Source organism: Phaethon aethereus (assembly GCF_964289735.1).
Source record: "Phaethon aethereus genome assembly, chromosome: Z".
Classification (NCBI taxonomy): domain Eukaryota; kingdom Metazoa; phylum Chordata; class Aves; order Phaethontiformes; family Phaethontidae; genus Phaethon; species Phaethon aethereus.
In genome coordinates this window covers 1,317,028-1,336,730 of record NC_138577.1, presented here as the reverse complement: position 1 = coordinate 1,336,730, position 19,703 = coordinate 1,317,028, and the positions used below count along the sequence as shown (strand labels likewise).

At 57.7% G+C, this 19,703-nt stretch overlaps 1 protein-coding gene across 1 annotated transcript; it reads left to right on the top strand.

Annotated features, from left to right (window-relative positions):
* Nucleotides 1–2,923: 2,923 nt before the first annotated feature.
* Nucleotides 2,924–7,658, top strand: ST8SIA3 (ST8 alpha-N-acetyl-neuraminide alpha-2,8-sialyltransferase 3; the record flags this gene model as incomplete). Its single annotated transcript, XM_082013113.1, has 4 exons — nt 2,924–3,102; nt 3,815–3,937; nt 6,101–6,658; nt 7,376–7,658. 4 exons carry the CDS (start codon nt 2,924–2,926, stop codon nt 7,656–7,658), a joined length of 1,143 nt encoding a protein of 380 aa, XP_081869239.1.
* Between the last annotated feature and the right edge of the window lie 12,045 nt (nt 7,659–19,703).

The window sequence follows — 19,703 nt, the reverse complement described above, 5'->3', positions numbered from 1 at the left end:
ACTGCGCACCACCGTTGTATTTTCTAGCAAACGCGCTCACTTAAGGACGGGTATTTGTCACTAGCCAAGGGCTCGGTGTAACCTGCGCGCCAGGGCTTTCACCACTACTGCAGGGGCGGTGGGATGCCGCTGGCAGCCTGAAGGCATGGGACACGTCCTTCGCTCCCCCTTGTCTTCAAAGCGGCTTGGAAATCACCCTGTGAATAGTGAAAACGCCAGCTTACCGACCCACCACCTCTTTCACAGCTTCACACAAAAAATAAGCCACCTAACTGAGGAGAAACGTTCCCAGGCTGTGGGGCAGGGAGCTCTGTACCTGGGCCTCCCCACTCCTCGCGCCCGCAGCCTCCGGCGAGCCGAGCTTCTGTGTCAATTACGGGAAAATCAATGAAGATACTGTTCAGGACTCCTTTTCACCATTCAGCACGGATGATATCCTTCACTTTCTAGCACTGATTCATTTACTTTCAGCCTCTCCAGGGGCTCCTGACATATTGCTATCTCTGAAGAATCTGAAGCAAGAACTGCCTTTGTTTCCACTGCAACTTGTTGGCGTGCGCAGGCTCCGGGGACGGCGCTGCCGGGGCTGGGGCTCACAACGGGGTCAAAAGGAGAGCGGCGGCGGCACACGGCAGGGTTTTTAAACTTTTCTTGCCAAAGCACCTTTCCAACGTCCTCTCAGAGCTCATTTGCACAGAGAGGTTGGGCAGGATCAGTAATGGCTGGTCAGATCACCCGCTACTGTGGATGGTAATGGGTCCAAACCCGGGGCCGGCATGCCGTCGAGCTCCTTCCTCCAGCTCGGCGCCGCTCTGGCTGAGCTGTCCCCAACAGCAGTGACACAGCAGCACTGCTGCTCCTCCCGCTGCCCTGCCATTGCCCGCACATCCCTCTCCGAGCATCAAAGCTCTGCCTAGGCCATGTCTCCTGACAGGGTTCGTCTGCCGCCGCTGCCAGGGGCTTTGCCCAGGCCACCGGGACAGAGCGTAGCCTTCCCATGCTGCTCACCCACTCGAGATAAAAAGCCCCTGATCCACTCACACCTTGTGCCTGACCGCCGGGTGACACACTTAGTGTGCTCTAGGACACCGCAGGGCCAGCTGCAGAAGGGGGAAAGCCTCACTTGTCCAGCAGCCTGTTGGCAATAAATACTCCACGCTCGCTCATTAACCTTCGCAGAGGCAATTGGGAGTTTTGTACAAAACCCAGCAGCTGGGAGTTCTCCTTCTGCCTGAGGAGTGCCAGAAAATTGGAAAGATGCACGACACAAGGGCTGTACAGTCTTACTCTAGGGTTTATACCCAGCCCCAGGACGCATGGTCAGAAATTACACAATACAATGTTAAGTATTATAGAATTGATTTACAAAATATCTAAAGGTGAAAAGTTGTGGATTATATATCCTGGGACGCTTGGGTAGATGTGTTGAAGCTGGGGACACCATGTACTAGGTGGATGACAACAGAAACCACATGAAGAGTCATATAAAAAAAATATCTTCTCCTATACCAAAACAGTGTTCTTTCCTATATTCCCATCCTTTTCTCTCTCCACCAAAGCCGCAGGCATCCCACAGGACTGGGATATAGACCTCCGGGCCATACTCAGGCCGAATTCCCACTGAAGGCTGAAGAGCCATGCCGTGATGTAAAACCCAACCCTGCAAGTTCCTCATGTTCCTCCTCTTCAAAGAGAGCTTCATGCATGGAGAGCTTGTAGGATATAGCCCAGAGCAAGGATGCTGCTACAAAGACAGTATTTATTATTTATAAGGCACTTCTATGAACTCAGGGCTCAGAGGCAGAGCTGTCTATGGGGGTGAGATTTACAAGGAAAAAACCATAGCTTGAAGAAACACTGAAAGTATTGCAGCATGAAAAAGTCATGTTCGTAAGAGACATTCCTCAGATTACAGAAGTCAGGCTCTCTTGGAGTTCACATGAAATCTGCTCTGTGATTTATGGGGCAGTTTAATTACTGGGAGGGTTCTTCTAGGTGGTAGCGTGCCCTAAACAGCAGGCTTTTAAAGAACGAGGGGTCTTCTGAGCCAGCATGGGGTTTCACATTGCCCAGGTGCGGGCTGTAGTGTAGGCTCCCACAGCGCTGTACGTGCCATACGGCGATCCATAGTGTCATGGGGCAGTGCCGCGGTCCCGCGGCCCCTGTGCTGGGGAGCAGGGGGACGTTGTGCCCCCACACGGACACTGGTCCCCCAGTGAAAGCACAGGGTCCCAAGCAGCCTGGGCTCCCCGCGGCCCAGGCAGTGGTGCGGCTTGCAGCCATGCTCGGCCCCTACATGCCACAGGGCTTGGGAGTCGCTGCGGCACTGGGGCTGTCAGGGCGGCACTGGGGCTGCCAGGCTTGGCCACACCCGGTCTTTTGGGGGGTCACTGCAGGGCATCCCAAGGCGGTGGGAAGGGCACTCTGCCGGGGTTGCCGGGCATGTCAGGGTGGGCACACTTGGGATGCCAGGTCGTGTACTCGGTACTGCCAGGGAGGACACCCCGAGGCAGTCACACCCCAAGACAACCAGGGCTGTTGGGGGGCACGCTGGAGCTGTTGGTGGGGCACACCGGGGATGTCAGGGGGAGTACCGGGGCTGCTGGGGTGGCACCGGGGCTGTCGGTGGGTCACACCGGGGCTGTCGGGAGGGTTACCGGGGCTGCCGATGCAGGGGCCGTGGTTGCGGGGGGGCTGTCGGGGGGGCACGGCGGCGCTGCCGGGGCCGGGACGGCGGGGCGGCCGCTCCCGGCTGCCATTTCATCGCGCCGCCGCTCGGTCCCTCCATTTTCTCTCCGGCTGCCGGCGGTGGCGGCCCCGTCCCCGCCGCCGTCCCGCGCCCGCCGCCCCCGCGCCCGCCGACCCCCATGTAGCCCCGCGGCAGCCCCCCCGCCCCCGCCCAGCCGCGGGGCCGCCTCCCGGCATGAGGAGCTGCAAGATGGTGCGGGTGGCCAGCGTGCTGGGGCTGGTGATGCTGAGCATCGCGCTGCTCATCCTCTCCCTCATCAGCTACGTCTCGCTCAAGAAGGACAACATCTTTGGCGCGCCCCGCGCCGCCGGCCCGGGGGGGCCCCGCATGTACATGTTCCACGCGGGATTCAGGTGAGAGCGCGGCCCGGCGCGGCGCGGAACGACCCGGCCCCGCCGGGCACGGCGCGGCTCGGGGACGGGGCTCCGCGCCCCCCATCCCTTCCCTTCCGACCCCCGGCTGCCTCCCGTGCTGTTCCCGGGGGCGGCCCCGGCTCGGCAGGCGGGCCCGCGAAGGCCCCGCGGCCACGGCCCGAGCGCTGGGCGCAGCCCCTCTCCCGCAGCGCGGATGCGGCTCCCCCCGCGCCCAGCCCCGGCCGTGCTCCGCGGAGCTGCCCCCGGGGCCTGCGGGAGCGGGAGAGCCCCCCCGGGACCGCGGCACCGAGGAGCACCCGGGCCAGGCATGGGAACCGCAGTGCCGCGGGGGTGCTGAAAGGTGGGGGGCAGCCCGACACCGCCCTGCCCGGCACGGCCCGGTAACCGCCCGGCACAGCCCGGTATGGCGCGGCCCGGTACCGCCCGGCCCGGCACAGCTCGGTGCGGCCCGGTACGGCCTGGTACGGCCCGGCAGAGCCCGGCCCAGCCCGGCCCAGCCCGGCCGAGCCCGGCCCAGCCCGGCCCAGCCCGGCCGAGCCCGGCCCAGCCCGGCGCGGCGCGGCCGGTGCTGTCCGCGGTGCTGATGCCGGGCCGGTCGGGCACGGCCAGTAACGGGCTGCGTGTCGATGCGTTGTGTGTCTGCGTGGGTCTGTGCGTGCCTGTCTGCGTGGGTCCGTGCGTCCGTTTCCAGGTCCCAGTTCGCGCTGAAGTTCCTGGACCCCTCGTTCGTCCCCATTACGAACTCCCTGACGCACGAGCTGCAGGAGAAGCCCCCCAAGTGGGCCTTCAACCGGAGCGCGTTCGCGCAGCAGAGGTGAGCGTGCGGCCAGGCGCTGCGCCCGCGCGTCCCCTCCTCGCCCTCCCGGAGGTTGTCCCCTTCCCCCCAGGATTTAAGAAAATACAATCAGGGACTGCTAAGTACTCTGAGCTCTGACTAATTTGCCAGCAGTGAGACACAAAGGCTGAATCAGAGCATTTCCCCAGATGGTTACAGCTATCTTGGAAGAATTGGTTACTTCAGGGCAGGACACCAGGCTGCAACACGCATTATTTTAGCAAACGGAATGTGACCCAGTTTCCTGGGGTGCAAGTGAAATTGTCATTACCTCAAGATAAATGGCTGAGTTTTTAAAACTTGGAACAAATCGCACTGTAACAGCCATGAAATGCTGTGTTCATGGAGGCCAAAGCACGCCCAGCTAAACTTCCCAGCTAACTGCAGTTCTGAGCAAGTGCAGTGCTGCTCTGCCTTCCAGCACCGCTCTGGCTGAGGGGGCGGGCAGAGTGAGGGGTTCAGATGGGGGCCTTCGAGCCCAGATCCACGGAGACATCCTCTTTGTGCATTGCCTTCTGCCCCCTGACCGCAGGCTGCGCTGACTTCCCCCTGGGTGGCAACGGGAAGGGGTTCTGGGTTCCTCCCGCTTACTCAAAGCTGCTCTGTACTTAACGGGAAGTAAAATGTGCTTTCATGTTTCTCACTGTGACCTGAACTCGGTGATGTTTGGCCAGCCTCTTTTATTTGTTTGCTTTACTGAGATACATATATATAAGTAAGTATATGTTTTATACATTTTTATATATATATTTACTAATACATATGTATATGAAGTTTGTATAAACGAAAAGCAAAACATTTTAGCAATGCCTGCTGTTTTTGAGACACCTTGTAACTCCGCTCACATATCCCACTTGAGAAGCAGGAACCCAGGCCCCTCAGCTCTGCAGCCAGGCACCTGGTGGAGTCAGGGGGGCTGCTGCACCCCCTCCGTGCTGGCGGGCAGGGCTTGGGCTTCTCTCCTCCCTTCTGGTCACCCTCCAGTCACAGGTCAGCACTGTTGCCAGCACAGCAGGGCACATAATGCTCTTCTAGTGCCAGCAAACATCGCCCACTGCCCCAGGAAGCCACGGGCCACAGAGGGGAGTTGGCACTTTGCCTGCCCCATCCTTTCCCCGGGACCTCCCAGGCTGGTGTGACAGTGACCACCCCTCAATATTGCTTCATTCCTGGCACCACCAACTCATCCTTTGTAAGTCTATCTCTGTGCCACCCCTCTGATGATTTTAGCTGATGCCTCAGGATCTGCCTTTGCACTTGTCCGTTAGCCATAACCCATAATTAGGGCACCCAGTGGGACTCCATTAATGCTTAGACATTGGAGGATGCGAGCTGGGAGGTTGGTTGTTTTCCATAAACATGAGCAAATAAAGTGGTATTGGTTTTCTGATTTTATGCTCTGCAAGGGAAATTCCTGAGCAGGGTTGGTTTTGTTTGGTTTTTAAGTATCCCTAATAACCCTTGTAAAAATGCCGATGTGCTTGCCCAAGTAAGACATTAAGGAATTATATTTACATAAATGGAGTCAGCAAATGTCACTTGTTTTTGTGATTCAAAGCTTCTTAATGAGAACACACAAAAAAATCTGTATTTAAAAATCAGCTCCTGTTAATTCAGCTGAATATCCTGGACCGCTTGGTTTTACTTCACATGCCATACAAACATGGGACCCATCGTTACCAAAGATCCGCGGTCCCGTTCCAAGAGTGATGTGCACGCGGAGAGAACCAGCAGAAATCCTACCCAGCAGGCCTGTATGACAGCCCAAACAGAACTGTGCTGCGCACCACCCCTCAGCACGGTGACTGCGGGAGGGGCGTACCGGCGGCTGCACGCCGCAGACTTACATGGGGAATCCAATATTTTAATCCTGACACTGTTCCAAGAGACACAGACACATCCTTAGCTGGCGTCAGCCAGGACTGCCCCGTAGAGCCAAGCAGAGCTCTAGGTGAGGAGCCAGCTCCATAATTCCTATCTATTTATATTAATTTAAAAGCCATTGCACCACATTGCTCAGGAAAATACTTTACTACATTAAAAAAAGAAAAATGTAAGTCTAGCTGGAACGAAAATCTCTCCGCCGCAGGAAGAGGGGAAATATAACTCCATGTTTTCTTTCCTTCTTCTGTTTTATTTCAGGCAAGAAATCCTTCAGCATGTCGACGTAATAAAAAATTTTTCTTTGACCAAGAATAGTGTTCGGATTGGGCAGCTGATGCATTACGATTATTCCAGCCATAAGTATGTTTTCTCTATCAGCAATAACTTCAGATCGCTGCTTCCCGACGTGTCGCCGATCCTGAACAAGCATTACAACATTTGCGCCGTGGTTGGAAATAGTGGGATCCTGACCGGGAGTCAGTGCGGGCAAGAAATAGATAAATCTGATTTTGTTTTTCGTTGCAATTTTGCTCCAACTGAGGCTTTCCAAAAAGATGTTGGAAGGAAAACCAATCTTACGACCTTCAACCCCAGCATCCTGGAAAAGTATTACAACAACCTTTTGACCATTCAGGATCGCAACAACTTCTTTTTAAGTTTGAAAAAGCTGGATGGGGCCATTCTTTGGATCCCCGCTTTTTTCTTCCACACGTCAGCAACAGTCACGAGAACACTGGTTGACTTCTTTGTTGAGCATAGAGGGCAACTAAAGGTCCAGTTGGCTTGGCCAGGAAATATAATGCAGCATGTTAACAGGTGTGTATTTTCGCCTTGCATTTAACTTGTCAAAATACATCTCCCTCTCCGTTTTTCTATTCGTGCCTGATCTGGCAGGCGCTGTCTAGCAAGTCAGGACCCAACACTGCTTGGTTGTAGAGCAAACGCAGTTTTATTACTACTTCAGTAAGTACTTCAGTTAGTTCTTTACAGCTTTATACATGGCCCAGCAGAGGCGGGCTGGTTGTTCGCACCGGGGCACGGTCCGTCACTGGGCTCTGCTCCTGCTGCTGCTTCCACAGGGGCGGGAGAGCGGGGGAGCTGAGATGCCGCACAAGCAAAGCGCCGCTGCGGGAAGAGCTTGCTCTTCTCAGCCAGCAAATAGGGATGCTAACAGACAGCTGCAGGGTGGCCCAAGGAAAACTGTAATAAGTAGGAGGATAACGTTGCCACCTCTTTAGCAAATGCACGTGTGAGCAGGAGCCAGTGGATCGTTCTTTTCTGGGTAAGGCACTACCTCTCCTGGTCAGAAACCAAAAACATTCGGAAGGGGACCACAAGAGGCTATCGATCAGAGTGCTGCTAAGGTGGTTTTGCACTCCCGGCCGTTACAGACTGACCTGAAGAGCAGTCTTTGCCTTATTCAGGCTATCAGCTCTCAGCCCTGACGGTCTCCAGGCAGTGACTTTTTCTTCTTAGAGCAAACCTGTGGCATTACTTGCGCCCCAGGCTAACATGCCTTTATTTTTTTCACAGATACTGGAAGAACAAACACTTGTCACCCAAGCGGCTGAGCACAGGTATTCTCATGTATACCCTTGCTTCTGCCATATGTGAAGAGATTCACTTGTACGGATTCTGGCCCTTCGGGTTCGACCCCAACACGAGGGAGGACCTCCCGTACCACTACTATGATAAGAAGGGAACAAAGTTCACGACCAAGTGGCAGGAGTCCCACCAGCTGCCTGCAGAGTTCCAGCTGCTCTACAGGATGCACGGTGAAGGACTGGCCAAACTCACCTTGTCGCATTGTGCCTAAGAACCTAAATCTTGAAGTGCCAAATGATTGTCTAAAAAGTGCCCAACACCGAATTAAACATTCTTCAGATACAATTCTAAAAAAACCCAACATACCATGCCCTAAAATATTTTCCGTAATATAAAGATGCTTTTTAGTCACCCTTGTCACTGCTCATCAGAGAGTTTAAGTATATTTAGCAGTGCAGCAGCATTTATCAAATTCTGTGGATGCTATTCATGCAGCAGCAAAGTTGAAATATTTTGCATATAGATATTCTACCAAGTATGTTTTAAGATACTGTCATATTTTAGCATTCCACTAAATGCCCTAAATATCTTAATTTAATTGCCCCTTCCCGATTAGAATTAGAAATGCTAATTTTAAAAGGTTCTGCTTCTCTTGTATATGTTGCTATCGATAGCTCAGCATACGTATATTGCTGTGGCCAACTGAAGAAGCCACTCGGAATTCCAGTTTATTGTCACTTGCAAGTTCTTCAGTGTGGATCCCGATTTCCACCGCTTGCATATTTTCGTATTTACTGAATTTTACATTTTTTTAGGAGTAACGGGAAGAAGAAGGTCACAATATGGCTCGTACCGTAGCTAGGTGTTTGTATTGCTCTAGGGATACTTCAGCATTTTAATTCAATTGGGGCCAAATCCCAGTCCAAATTAGCCAGGCTGAAGCACGGCCATTCCCACCCGTGTGATACTATTTATTTGGTCTGTTGATTTTAAAGTTAAACGGCCACGATAAACGGCATTAGGTTTCTCTGGAGATCTGTTGGGCGAGAAGAGCCCCGACCCCCGGCACGGGCGCACCTCCCTCTGTGCCTGCTCTCCGCACCCTCTGACGACGAGGGGTCCGTCTGGAGGACGAACCCCCTGAGCGGGGACCCGTGCACCCACAGAGCCCATCAGCGCTCCCCGTTCTCCCCTCCCTGCGCACGCCGCCCCACCGCGGGCCGCGCCCCACAGCGCCCTGCGGCAAGGAGCCGGCCGGGCGCGGCGGCCGCCCCGCTGAGCTCTGCCGGGTGGCACCCGCCGCGGCGGCTGCCCGGCTGGCGGCGGCACCCGCCGTCCTTCGTCCGTCCCGAAGTGCCAGCCAGCCCGTGGTGGCCAGCGGTGCGTTGCTCGGGACGCCGCCTCTGTGGGGAGCGGCAGCAGCCTTTCCTAGCCCAGCGAGCGGCACTGGGGCAGGCGAGGCTGCGGGCGTCCCCCCGCCACAGCCCGTGGCAGCGGAGTTTTGAAAAACGGTTTTTAAAGGGAAGCGAGCGCAGGAGGAGCGCAGGGAGGAGGAAATACAGTTACCGGCTTTCCCCACTGACATCCCCAAATCCGTGCTCAGACAACTGAACGAGTGGCCCCGTTTTCTGGTCCCAGCAGGCAGCCGGGGCAGTCCCGGGAAGAGGCTTCCTGAGCGCCGCTGAAAGCCAGGCTGCGTGTAGAGAGGACAAACCTTAGGGTCACTTACGGTTTGAAAATCTTGGCCATTATGTCTCAGGATAAAGGAGCCTGTGAAGTAACTGGGTTTCTTATTACCACAAGTATACTTACAAGTATTTTAACATTTTTCTACCGTTCTGTATGATGCTGAGAGCTGACTATACGCTGAAAGAAGATGCAAAATCCAATTTAAAATCATACTTTAAAATGGCACGTTTTAATTTTTCTCAGCCTCCTTACCTCCAAGAAGACGTAGGAGGTGAGGAAGGAGATCTTGAGTACAGCACCAAACCTGAGCGGCCTGGAGCACCTCCCGGTGCCCGCCGCCGCCGCACGCGGCACCGCAGCTCCCCCGGCCCCCCAGGCCATGCCTCCCCTCTGCCCTGCGCCCGGGCGAGGGGGAGCCCGAGGCTTCCTTGCCCATTTTAATTAACCCACATTTTCTGGCTTTTGCTTTTTCAAAGGCTGTTCAGGGCTGGTGCACGTGGTGGAGGGGCTTGGTCTCCCTCGTACCGCGGCGTGCGCAGACCCGCTCCTGCGGGGAATCGCGGCGCTTCCCTCCCCCGCTGCCAAGCCTGGCTCCGCGCTCCCGGGGGCTCCGGCTGTCGTGCTGTCGCGTTGCTCCCGCGCTCGTCGCTGTCCCTGCAGCAGAGTACGACCTTTAGCAACTGTTATTACGAAGACATAGTCGTGCGGTGATGGTGGTGTCTTATGCCGTATGGTGCCATATGAGTCGTTCGTGATGTTACCGTGTATTATTCGTGTCGTAGCCACGTGCGAGGGCCCGGGCAGGGAGCAGTTTGGCTGTGCTGGGCGCAGAGCACAAGGACAGGCGTCCCCAGCGCTCCCAGCCGCCCGTGTCCCCAGGGGAAGGACCGAGCCCCCCCCGACCCCTGCGAGGTTTGCGGGGTCGCGCCCACGGGCGGGCAGCCCTGCCCGCGAGCTGCGCGGTAGCCGGCAGGAGCGCGGGGACGGGTGCGAGGGGCTGGGGCTGGGCGGGACGCGAGAGCCTCCCTCCGCCGGGCGCTGCCTGGTGCCACGCTGCTGGGCGCCTGTGTGCGAGCCGGCAGTGGGGGGCTGTGGGGCACCAGTCCCAGCCGAGTCCTGCGGGAAACCTCCTCCAGGTGCCGGAGCACGCTCTTTCGGTTTTTTCCTCAGAAACAAGAACAAAGAGAAATTGCACAGGGGAGGAAGAGCTGTGCGCTAGTTGCTCCTGAAGTACCGTGATGAATCATTTGGGATATCATTTCCTACTGAGCTGCACAGCAGCTGCGTGTTTGCTAAGGCAGGCGGGTCGCTTCGCAGGCCGCTGAGGTGCGCGGCCGCAGGTGTGCCCGGCAGCCAGAGCCAGCTCGGCAAAGAGCCCCCCGGGGCCGGGGTTCGGGGGAGAAGGGCCACCCCAAGCCCCAAGTGATGCCCGTTGGCTCGTGGTTAGTGCCGGATATTTTTATTAAGAGGCAGGTTATCAATTTAATGCAGGGAGCGATCATTTTTAATCAGCAAATTAGCAAAACGTTAACTATTATCATTATATTGGCTAGAATGTGGAGGCCGATGTGCCCAATACCGGTTTCAGCTGCTGGCTCCCAATGGGAAATTGCACCGGCGGATCCTGCTTGGCTGCTGCACGGCGTTTACATGACATAACTACTTTAAATTAGATGTAGGCGCAAGTAAACACTCATTAGCCTAAAAAAAGGGGTTTCCACCCATGCACCTCGTGCCTCTGCAGGAGGCCCTTCTTGCAACAGGGATGCTCAGCCTGGGGTGAGCCTGTTCCTTGCACGTCTCCCGAGCCCAGCGGCTCCACGCGCCTCCTCCCCGACGGCAGCGGGACCGCTGGTGGGGGCGCGGGCGCTGGTGAGGGCGCTGGTGAGGGCACTGGGCGTTAGCACGCCCAACGTGGAGACGATGAACCTGCCACGTAGCCGCAGAGCGAAACCGGGATGGGAAGGTCTCCAGCACCGCGCCGGCCGCAGCGGCACTGTGCCACGCCGGGAAGCCGCATGGGACAGGTCGCCTGCCGCGATGCAGCGCCGTCCCCGGTGTCCCCGGGGAGGGCTGCTGGCAGAAGCAGGTGCTTCTGCAGACCTGCAGCATCCTGCCTCTCCATGAGAGCCGACGGGGAGGAGACGGTGGCAGTTCTGGCACGCGGTCGGTTGTTCCCGAGCAGGGCACGCCTTCTCCCTGCGCAAACTACTGCTTCAGAGCATCCGGGAGAGAAGGTAAAACGTAAAAACTAGAAGCTGAAACTAAAACCCTAAACTGCCCCAAGGTTTTAACGCATGGTACCTTAATTTGATCTCGCTTAGTTTCAGCAAGCGGAGTCTCTCTCTGAGGCTCGTCCCGCTCGTGGCAAGGTCCCACCATGACCGAAGGCAGCAGAGCCCACTGGGGGTCTCTGGCGGGACCCCCGGGGCTCTGCAGCCCCCTCCCGCCCCGGGGAGGGACGGGACCCCGGCAGTCCCGGGCGACAGCGCTGGCAGCAGAGCTGGAACTTTCCAGAGGCACAAAGAGGCAGCGAGTGCGGAGAAGGCAGCACGAAAACAACTGCAAATATTCGGAAATGGGAATACAGAAAAATTATTGACAGAGCACCATATTATATCATTGATTTTTAAGCAAAACTCCCCATCGATTTTTCAGAACCACATTGAACATTTCAGAATCATTGATTTTAATGGGGAGTTCTGCCCCAAAATCAATGGCACAATACAGCCCAAAGTAAATTGCTTCTTAGTATCAATATTTTTTGTCCGAGCTCTTGCAGTGTGGAAAACCATCTTAAAATGTGCCGCTTCTGGTTTTGCCCATTTTCTTAGATGCTCTTTGGATTCTGCTTTTATAGAGAGAGCGGGGGGGAAGGGCAGGTTGTGCCGGCCGGCGGGGCCAGCAGCGGCCCGGGGCGGGCTCTGCTCCCCCGGACAGGGAAAGACCCTCCTGACGCCTCGCGGTCAGGCCGGGACCCTTCCCAAACCCCCATCTCCAGGCTGGTTCTCTCGGAGGGCCTCGCCTGCGGGGCACCGTGCGTCCCAGAGCCGCAAAGCGGGGTGACCCCCGGCGCGCTTGCGCTGACGGGTCTGGGTCGGCGTCCTCTCCTCACTGCGCCGGGCTTTGCGTGATTCTGGTTCCGTGGAAAACCGGGCCTGCCTGGGAGCCGGGGGAGGCCGCGGCGGGAGCCCTGGCTGGCGGCCCTCAGCTGGGCGCGGCCCTCGGAGAAGCTCCGGGCTCGGCCGCCCGCCGCGAGCTGCGGGAGGTTGTGGTGGGCCCTGAGGGAGCGGCGAGGGCCGAGGGCGCAGCCGAGGCGGCGGCCGGGGAGGAGAGGCCCCCCGGGTCTGCCTCTCTCCGGCGGAAACCGCCTGCCCGTTAAATAAGGAGCCGCTCCCCGCTCGCCGGCGCGGGTCCCTGCGGCGGGGAGGTGCCGGCTGCCGCCCGCCCGGCTCGGGCAGCAAATGGCACCCGCATTCGCTATCGCCTTGGCCAGGCTCTTCCTCCCCTTCTGTCTGGTCCAAAATCCGCCCGCTCTTTCCACCTAAACGAATTCCCGGTGGCTCAGGGAAAATACTGGCTACCGTTACGGAACGTCTAGACGCGCGGATGCAGCTACACGAAAGCACGCGCAGCGCAGCGTGGTCGGTATGTGTAAGGACAAAACATTTTCGCTTAGGAAATGAAAAGGAGCCCCTCAGAGTAGCTCCAAGGGAGGGGTCTGCAGGGACGCGCCTGCCCCAGCCCCGCTGCCGGCGGGGACCCGCACCCGTCAGCGGGAGCTCGGGGCGGGCGCTGTGCGGGGCCGGGTGCCGCGGTCGGGGGGATCGGGCCGCCGGGCAGGGGATGTGGAGCAGGGGTTGTACATAAGAGTGGAAATACGTGTTACCTTCTCTTCTTTTATACATCTTGGGTTTGTATTTTCCTTGCTTGCATCTTTTCAGTGAATGGTAGCAAGACACATTAAGAGAAAGTCATTTTGGCTACCGGTTTTAATTGTGGAGTATACCAAAAAGCAAGCGTTTGTGAAATATAACTAACTGTGAATGAAGGTTGCAAAAAACAAATCGTTTAGAAAAAAGCAGGTTTTCTGTAAATGAATGTGTCTTTATTCTAATGGCTATACAGTCCAATGCCTGATGGAGTTGTTTTCAATAAAAAAAGATAAATATTAAAAAAAAACCCAAAAAAATGCCATAATTGTAATAAAAGGTTCATTATTTAACAGCCATACTAAAAGCATTATTTATTTTTAAATGGCTAATGTTCATAAAGGGCCAGGGCACAGTCTCAGGTGAACGGCGAAGCTGCTCACGGTGTGAAGTACGTTGCAAGCAAAGCTGGTGTTCAGCCCTGCTCCCACGGAGAGCCTCGCTGGCGCCGGAGGGGCCGGGATCGGGCCCGCAGGCTGACGTGGTCCCTACCAGACGTGGCCCCAGCCCCGAGGCCCGAGCGTGGCCTGCACAGCGCATCGTGCCCGTAATTACGTGGGCACCCTGGTGAGCGAGGCCCTGGCTCTTCTCGTGGCGGAGTACCGCATCCTCGTCGTGAGCATCGTTTGCGGAGAGCAACACGGGATCTCTCAGCGATGCGATTCTTTGGTGTGAATGTGCCTGCAACATTGACCCATGTGCCAAAACACGATATTGAATGCATTGTTTTTAAATAAAATGTTTTATTGTGCATTGGAAGTCTGTAAAACTCAGCTGTGTCTGCTTCTTCCTTCTTACAATTTCCTGAGCTGCTTACCGTCAATAACAGCTGGAAGGGTTTCCACGCCGTAGGCACGCTGCTGAGCACCAGATCGCCGTTTTAATCAAAAAGCCCTCCGTATTTTAAAGGATACGCTGTGGGGTTGGAAATGTGCTCAGGCGGTATGGAAGCACGCCACGGGTACTCCACCCGAGCGAAACAGGAGCATGGCTTCACACAGCCCCAGTTTCACTTCAGGTGCTGGACGAACGGGCGTCAGCCATGAGAGAGGTGAGGTTCGGAGCCAGGCCCGGCTGTCGGTTCTTCTCAGACACCGGCGGCAGGTGCTCCGAGGACGGCGCAGCGCCCGTGCCTGGCGTGCAGGCGCCCCGGTGCCGCCCGAGGCGCGCCCCGGCGCCCACCCGGCCGGGCTCACCCGCTCTCTCCCCGCAGCCGCAGCCCCGCATCCCGCGGTCGCAGCCCCGTGTCCCGCGGTCGCAGCCCCGCATCTCCGCGGCCGCCTCGGGGCAGGCGGACCGGCTGCCGCTACCCCGGCTGCCCGCTCGCCCGGCCGGCAGGCAGAGATCCCCCCGCCTTCTTCGGCACCACGCCGACCAGTGCAGATCGCCCTTCGTGCTAACGAGCCCCAACAGCTAATTCTCTCTCCCGCTAGAACTGATTTTTTTTCTCCTGAGTGGGTAAGTACAGAGACCATCCGCAGCTTCAAGCACACTTACCAGCTCAACAATAATCCGACTGAAATAATTATCCAAGATCCAGCGCACGTCAAATCCTGTTTTCAGAAACGTTCCCAAGTCCGTGGTCTCTGCGGGTGGGATTTCCATAGGGGACGGAGCTCCCCATTGCAGAGAGGCTTCACGTACCCTGGATTAGAAGGAAACCCCGGCTCACGCAGCGCAATTAAAACTCGTCGGCTGCTAGAGGGGTCCCCGGGGAGCTGCCTGCCGCGGAACCCCCCGGGGCCTGCTGGCGCAGTGGGGGGACGCAGGCAGCTGGGGTGCTGCTGTGTGCCCCCCATACCCGCTTTGGGGGGAGCTGCCCGTGGACCCCAGCCCCACGCGCCTCCGGCCGGGCACTAGCACTGCTCCGGAGTGAAGTCGGACTGACGCATTTTTCTCTTGAAGCCGGGATACGGAGTTCTAGTTATTCTTTTTTCCACGGTCCTTGTGCAAGCTGCAGGTGAATTTTATGCCAGTGAAACCGACGTTAAATAACACCAAAAATGCCCCATCAAAAAGCCACACACGGGAGTAACTGACCCTCTGAAATATTTGCAGGGTTTAACGCTGGGTGAGCTGCAGGGATCAGCGTGAAACAAGCAGCAGTGGTGCGACTGCCTGGGAAGGACCGTGGCCTGTAATAGCATTTGATGAGTTCCCACGCTGGGACACATCGGCTTGGTTCGCAAGGAGTGAAAAACACCACCCCAGCCGAGCAAGCGGGCAAAACCCTGCGTGTCGCTGCCGGCCCCAGCGCCGGGAAGGCGCCGGTCCGGGGGCATCTCCCGCTCCCTGCCTGCTCCTGACCGGAGTGGCTTGTGGCCACTCTGGCCGGCTCGTGGCCAGCCGCCCGCTCTTCTCCAGAGCCGTCCCTGGCTGCGACGTTAATTATTATTCCCGGCCGCGCTCCTTCGCGCTCCTCAGCACATCGCGGGATTGTTCCGAACCCTCATCCCGCCCTCCAGCGCGCTCGCAGCTCCTGCCAGCGGAGCGCTGCCCGCCGGCTCAACGCGCGCTCTGCCCGCCACGCCAGCTGCTGACGGAGGTCTCGGACGGCACCTGGCGAGGACAGAGCCCCGCGGAACCCTCGCCGGCACATCGCGGCGGCACAGCGCCGGCAGCAGCCTCCCCTCCCCTCGCCGCAGAACAACCACCCTCGGTCGCCTTCTTGCCCTTAACGACGCACAGGAGGTTTTATCGGCGCCTTGTGGCTCCCTTGCTAGCGGGCTTTCACGTGCGCCTCGGGCTTCCTGGCAGCGCTCCTACTTTTTTTGGTGCTATTCTTTGGTACTTGCCCTTAGCCATCGACTACACACCGCTTGCTTGTGCTGAGGTTTTTTTGAGAGCTTGGGACGAAGTTGCTCCCCCAGCACCCTTCCCGTCCTCTCCCTGCACCCGTCAGGGTGGGCTCGTGCCCTTGACCCCGTCCGTAGGTGGTGGCCTGACACGCTGAGCAACTTCTCCTCTTCTGCTTTTCACGGGCTCCCGCCCCGCCGCCCCGGCGCGTGGGCACTGCGGGCTGTGGCACACGTGGGCAGCGGCGGTCCCTGACAGCAGGCAGCAGACAGGCAGCGATTCTGAGGGCTAAATTTTGGACTCCAGTCCGTGTGCATCAGCATGCCAGCTTTTCTGTGGATCTGGCCTTAAACAAAAGGCTTTGCTGGAAAACTTCGTCGGAAGAGTTGCCAAAGAGTCGTCTGTTACTCCCCGTATTTCATTACGCAGTGCCATACGCTTGGTGTGATGGATCAAATTCTGCACTCGCGTGAAACGTGGCATTACAAAGCACATAAATCAGCGCACAGCTTGGCTCGGGGTATTTGCTCATTAAAGTGAATTACGTCCCAAGAACATCTTACCAGCCACTTCCATCACCTGCAATGCGCTAATAAGAAGGACAGATCGCCCCGCTTTAGCCTGTGAGCTTTAGCTGCCACCCAGCCGATGTTATAGCACAGCAGCCCTTGACCTTGAGGACGGCACAGCTGTCCTGACGCCTTCTCCCCAAACCCTGCAGCGAGCAGCAGCCCCCGCCGAGCCCTCGAGCAGGGGGTGGCCCTGGAAGGGGCCAGCCGGCTGGCCGGCGGCGCGCACCGTGGCGGAGAGCAGCCGACGGCCCCGGCGGCGGGGACGTGCCGAGGATCCCGGGCAGGGACGGCGCCTGCTCCGCAGCCGAGGGGGCAGCTGGAAGTTTTTGGAAGTTCACGTAAACTCACAGCGAGGGGCTCTCTGAGGCTGGCAGACCCCTGGTCAGGGGTGCACTGCGCTGCCCGGGCACATCGCGCAGGGGCTCGGCTGCCGTGCCCACGTGCTGCAGCTGGAAGGCAGTCCCGATTGATTTAAGGAATCTAAGATTTTAAACGGACTGATTTAAGGACTTGTACTGCTGCAGAAACCGCTGCCTTATTTTTAAGTTCTCACAGTGGTTATTTGCCCGCCATTAAAACGTGCTTCGGATCTCTAGTCTTTTATTACAGGCAGCTTGTGGGTATCAGATCCTTTTATGCCTTTATGAAATTAAGAGGATATCTACTAACGGGAACATTCTTCCTGTGCCTACAAATTCCTCTTTTTGGCCTACTTCAGCGCCTGTGAGAGCAATGCAGCGCGTACCTGGCTCCTGCCCGTCCCTCTTTAAGCCTTACCAAAGGCTCTTCGGGAAACGCCGGCCGGGCAGGAGCTGCACGTGTTCTCCCTCTAACTGCTGCGGAAGCCTGAGCAATTGCCAAATCCATCTATGTTGTCAGCATTTATTGCCTAGCAATAGTCACTAAGGGATGTTTTAACCCCAAAATTACATAGAAAGTGGTAATTTAGGTGCTAACCAGGACATATAAAGATTCTAAGTGGTTTCCACCAACTCTTTGTAATATCATATCTATGAAAACTAGAAATCAGCTGTCACATAATCTGGTTCCCTCCCAATTAATGCAGTATTCTACAACACGTGTTACACTACTTTGCTCAACCCCTCTTATTATAACGGCTGACAGCCCACGGTAAAACCTCGTGTGGACGGGGCTGACTGAGACCTCCCACCCGCCCTGGGCAAAGCCCTGTTTCGGGGAGCGTTTCTGCTCTCTGAGCGTGGCTGGTATTCATATACAACCCCCTCTGTGGGGGTCAGCTTGCTCTTGACTGCTCCTGATGCGCAGGTCGCGCTGGAGGGGTCGCCTGGCCTGCACGGCACAAACGCAAGTCGGCTCCCGAAAATCGTTTGTCACTCTTGCGCACGTCGGGGACGCTCACCAGCAAGGTGTATTTAAACCCCACACTTCCATATAAACTGGAGGGCTCGCTGTCCCCGTACATCCGTATGGAAGTTCCCCGAGTTGGGTTAATTGTCTGGGCAACCAGTTATTAATCTAATTAATGTTTTAGAAGGTAACGTTTAGTGCAATGTAAAGGGAAAAGCATTATCCGTCTAAGGTACTTGCATGCTTCCCACCTCTAATGCCTGATCGCATAAATTCCTCAGTGTATTTATCCTTGAAATAAGCCCGCAGAGAGGCAGGGCCACTGTCCCCACTGGAGAGGCAGGACTCTGTGCAGGGAGTGGAGCGGCCGCGTCCTAACCGCGGGGTGCACGGCTGCTCTGCGCCCCTCCCTTGGGTTTTGTCCCCGTCCTGCCCGCGAGGCCAGCTCGGCCGCATCCCGCGCTCGCCATGGGGGGACAGGCGGGACCCCGCACCCCCGCGGGGGCCAGCCTTGACGCATCTCTCCACGCCAGTGTCACCGTTTCCCAACATTTCCCACAAACCAAACAAGCCGGGGCCCTCCTGCCCCCAAGATAAATATTGCAAACTGGATCCAGTCTTAATCTTTAACCATGGCCCGCGCCAGCCAAGTGGGCCATCAGCCACGCCGGGACGGCTCCGCCGCCCCTCTCGCGGTGGGGCGCGCCGAGCCGGGGCTGTCCGCGGGAGGCGTGGAGCAGAAACCCCCACGCAAGCAACCGCCACCACCTGCCCCGGCCCCCGCCTCCACCCGGCACCTCCTGGTGTCCCACGCGGTGCCGCGGGGACGGCACGCGCGCCCGGGAGAGCCGCTGCGTCTGCCCGCGAGGGCACCGGGGCCGGGGCACCGGGGCTGGCGGCTGCTCAGGGAACCCCTAGCAAGTACCACTGGGGCTGGGACCTACCGGCCCATAACCCCATTTCTGGTGCAGTGAGGGGGGAGGAAAAATCCTTTCCTTCCCCTCCCCACCGATCAACCTGAGGAAGGCTCCCCGGAGCCTCTGCCCCTGGGTGCCGGGGCCGGAGGGTGCTGGCAGTGGAGGCAAACAGCCCGGCCGGGCTCTCGCTTCGCCCAGGTGGCCCCTGAGCCGTTTTCCCTCTTCACCACTTCGCACCGATAGAGCTGGATACAGCTTTCTCAGGCCTGTTTTACCCTCTAAACCGACCCCCGAAAAACTCCGGGGGAAAAAAAATCCCCCATTGTCCAACCGTTCTTTTACTTCTACGTAACTAAAATCCTGTCCGGGAGGAGAAAAATCACAAGGAAGGTTGGTGCTGCTTCTCCCGAGCAAAAGCGAGTGCCTGGGCAGCAGGTACGCGCGGGGCCAGCAGGGGTTTCAGTCCCCTCTGGAGCCGCGTCCAGCCGCGCTGCCGTCACTGGGAAGACGTCACGGGGGGCTGGAGCTGCCCCCTCTGCCCTCTGCAGAGAAGGACCAACTTGCGACAGCAGTTTCAAAGGACCAAAAGAAAACAGTTGCCGTATTTGTTTAAAAGCGCGTGAGAAGCGTGCGTGCCGCCCCGGCCAGCTCGCGCTAGCTGTTTTAAGGGAAAGCTCAGCCGTGCCCGTGCCAGGACCGGCACTAGCGGAGCGGGGCGGGCAGGGCTGAGCGCGGGGTGATGAATCCCGGGACTCACCCTTCCACTGGCGGTTTGGGTCAGCCAGCGCGCCCGCAGCGCCGAAGGGCCCTTCTCCTCCCCAGGCGCAGAGACGGGCGTGGGCGCTGGAGGAAACTGCCGGCTCGAGCCCCGGTGAACGAAAGAGGAAAGGAATTAAAATTCAAATACCCAGGGGAGCCACAGCCAAAAAAAGAAGGATGCCGAGCAAGAAAGCCTGGGGCGAATGCGGCCGGGCCAGGCCAGCCCCCAGGGCCATCCCATGCCACCGGCCCCCGGCACCGCACCGCTGCCTGTGCCGGGGAGGCGAGGGCACCCGGCCGCGCGCGGGGAGTCCCGGCTGCA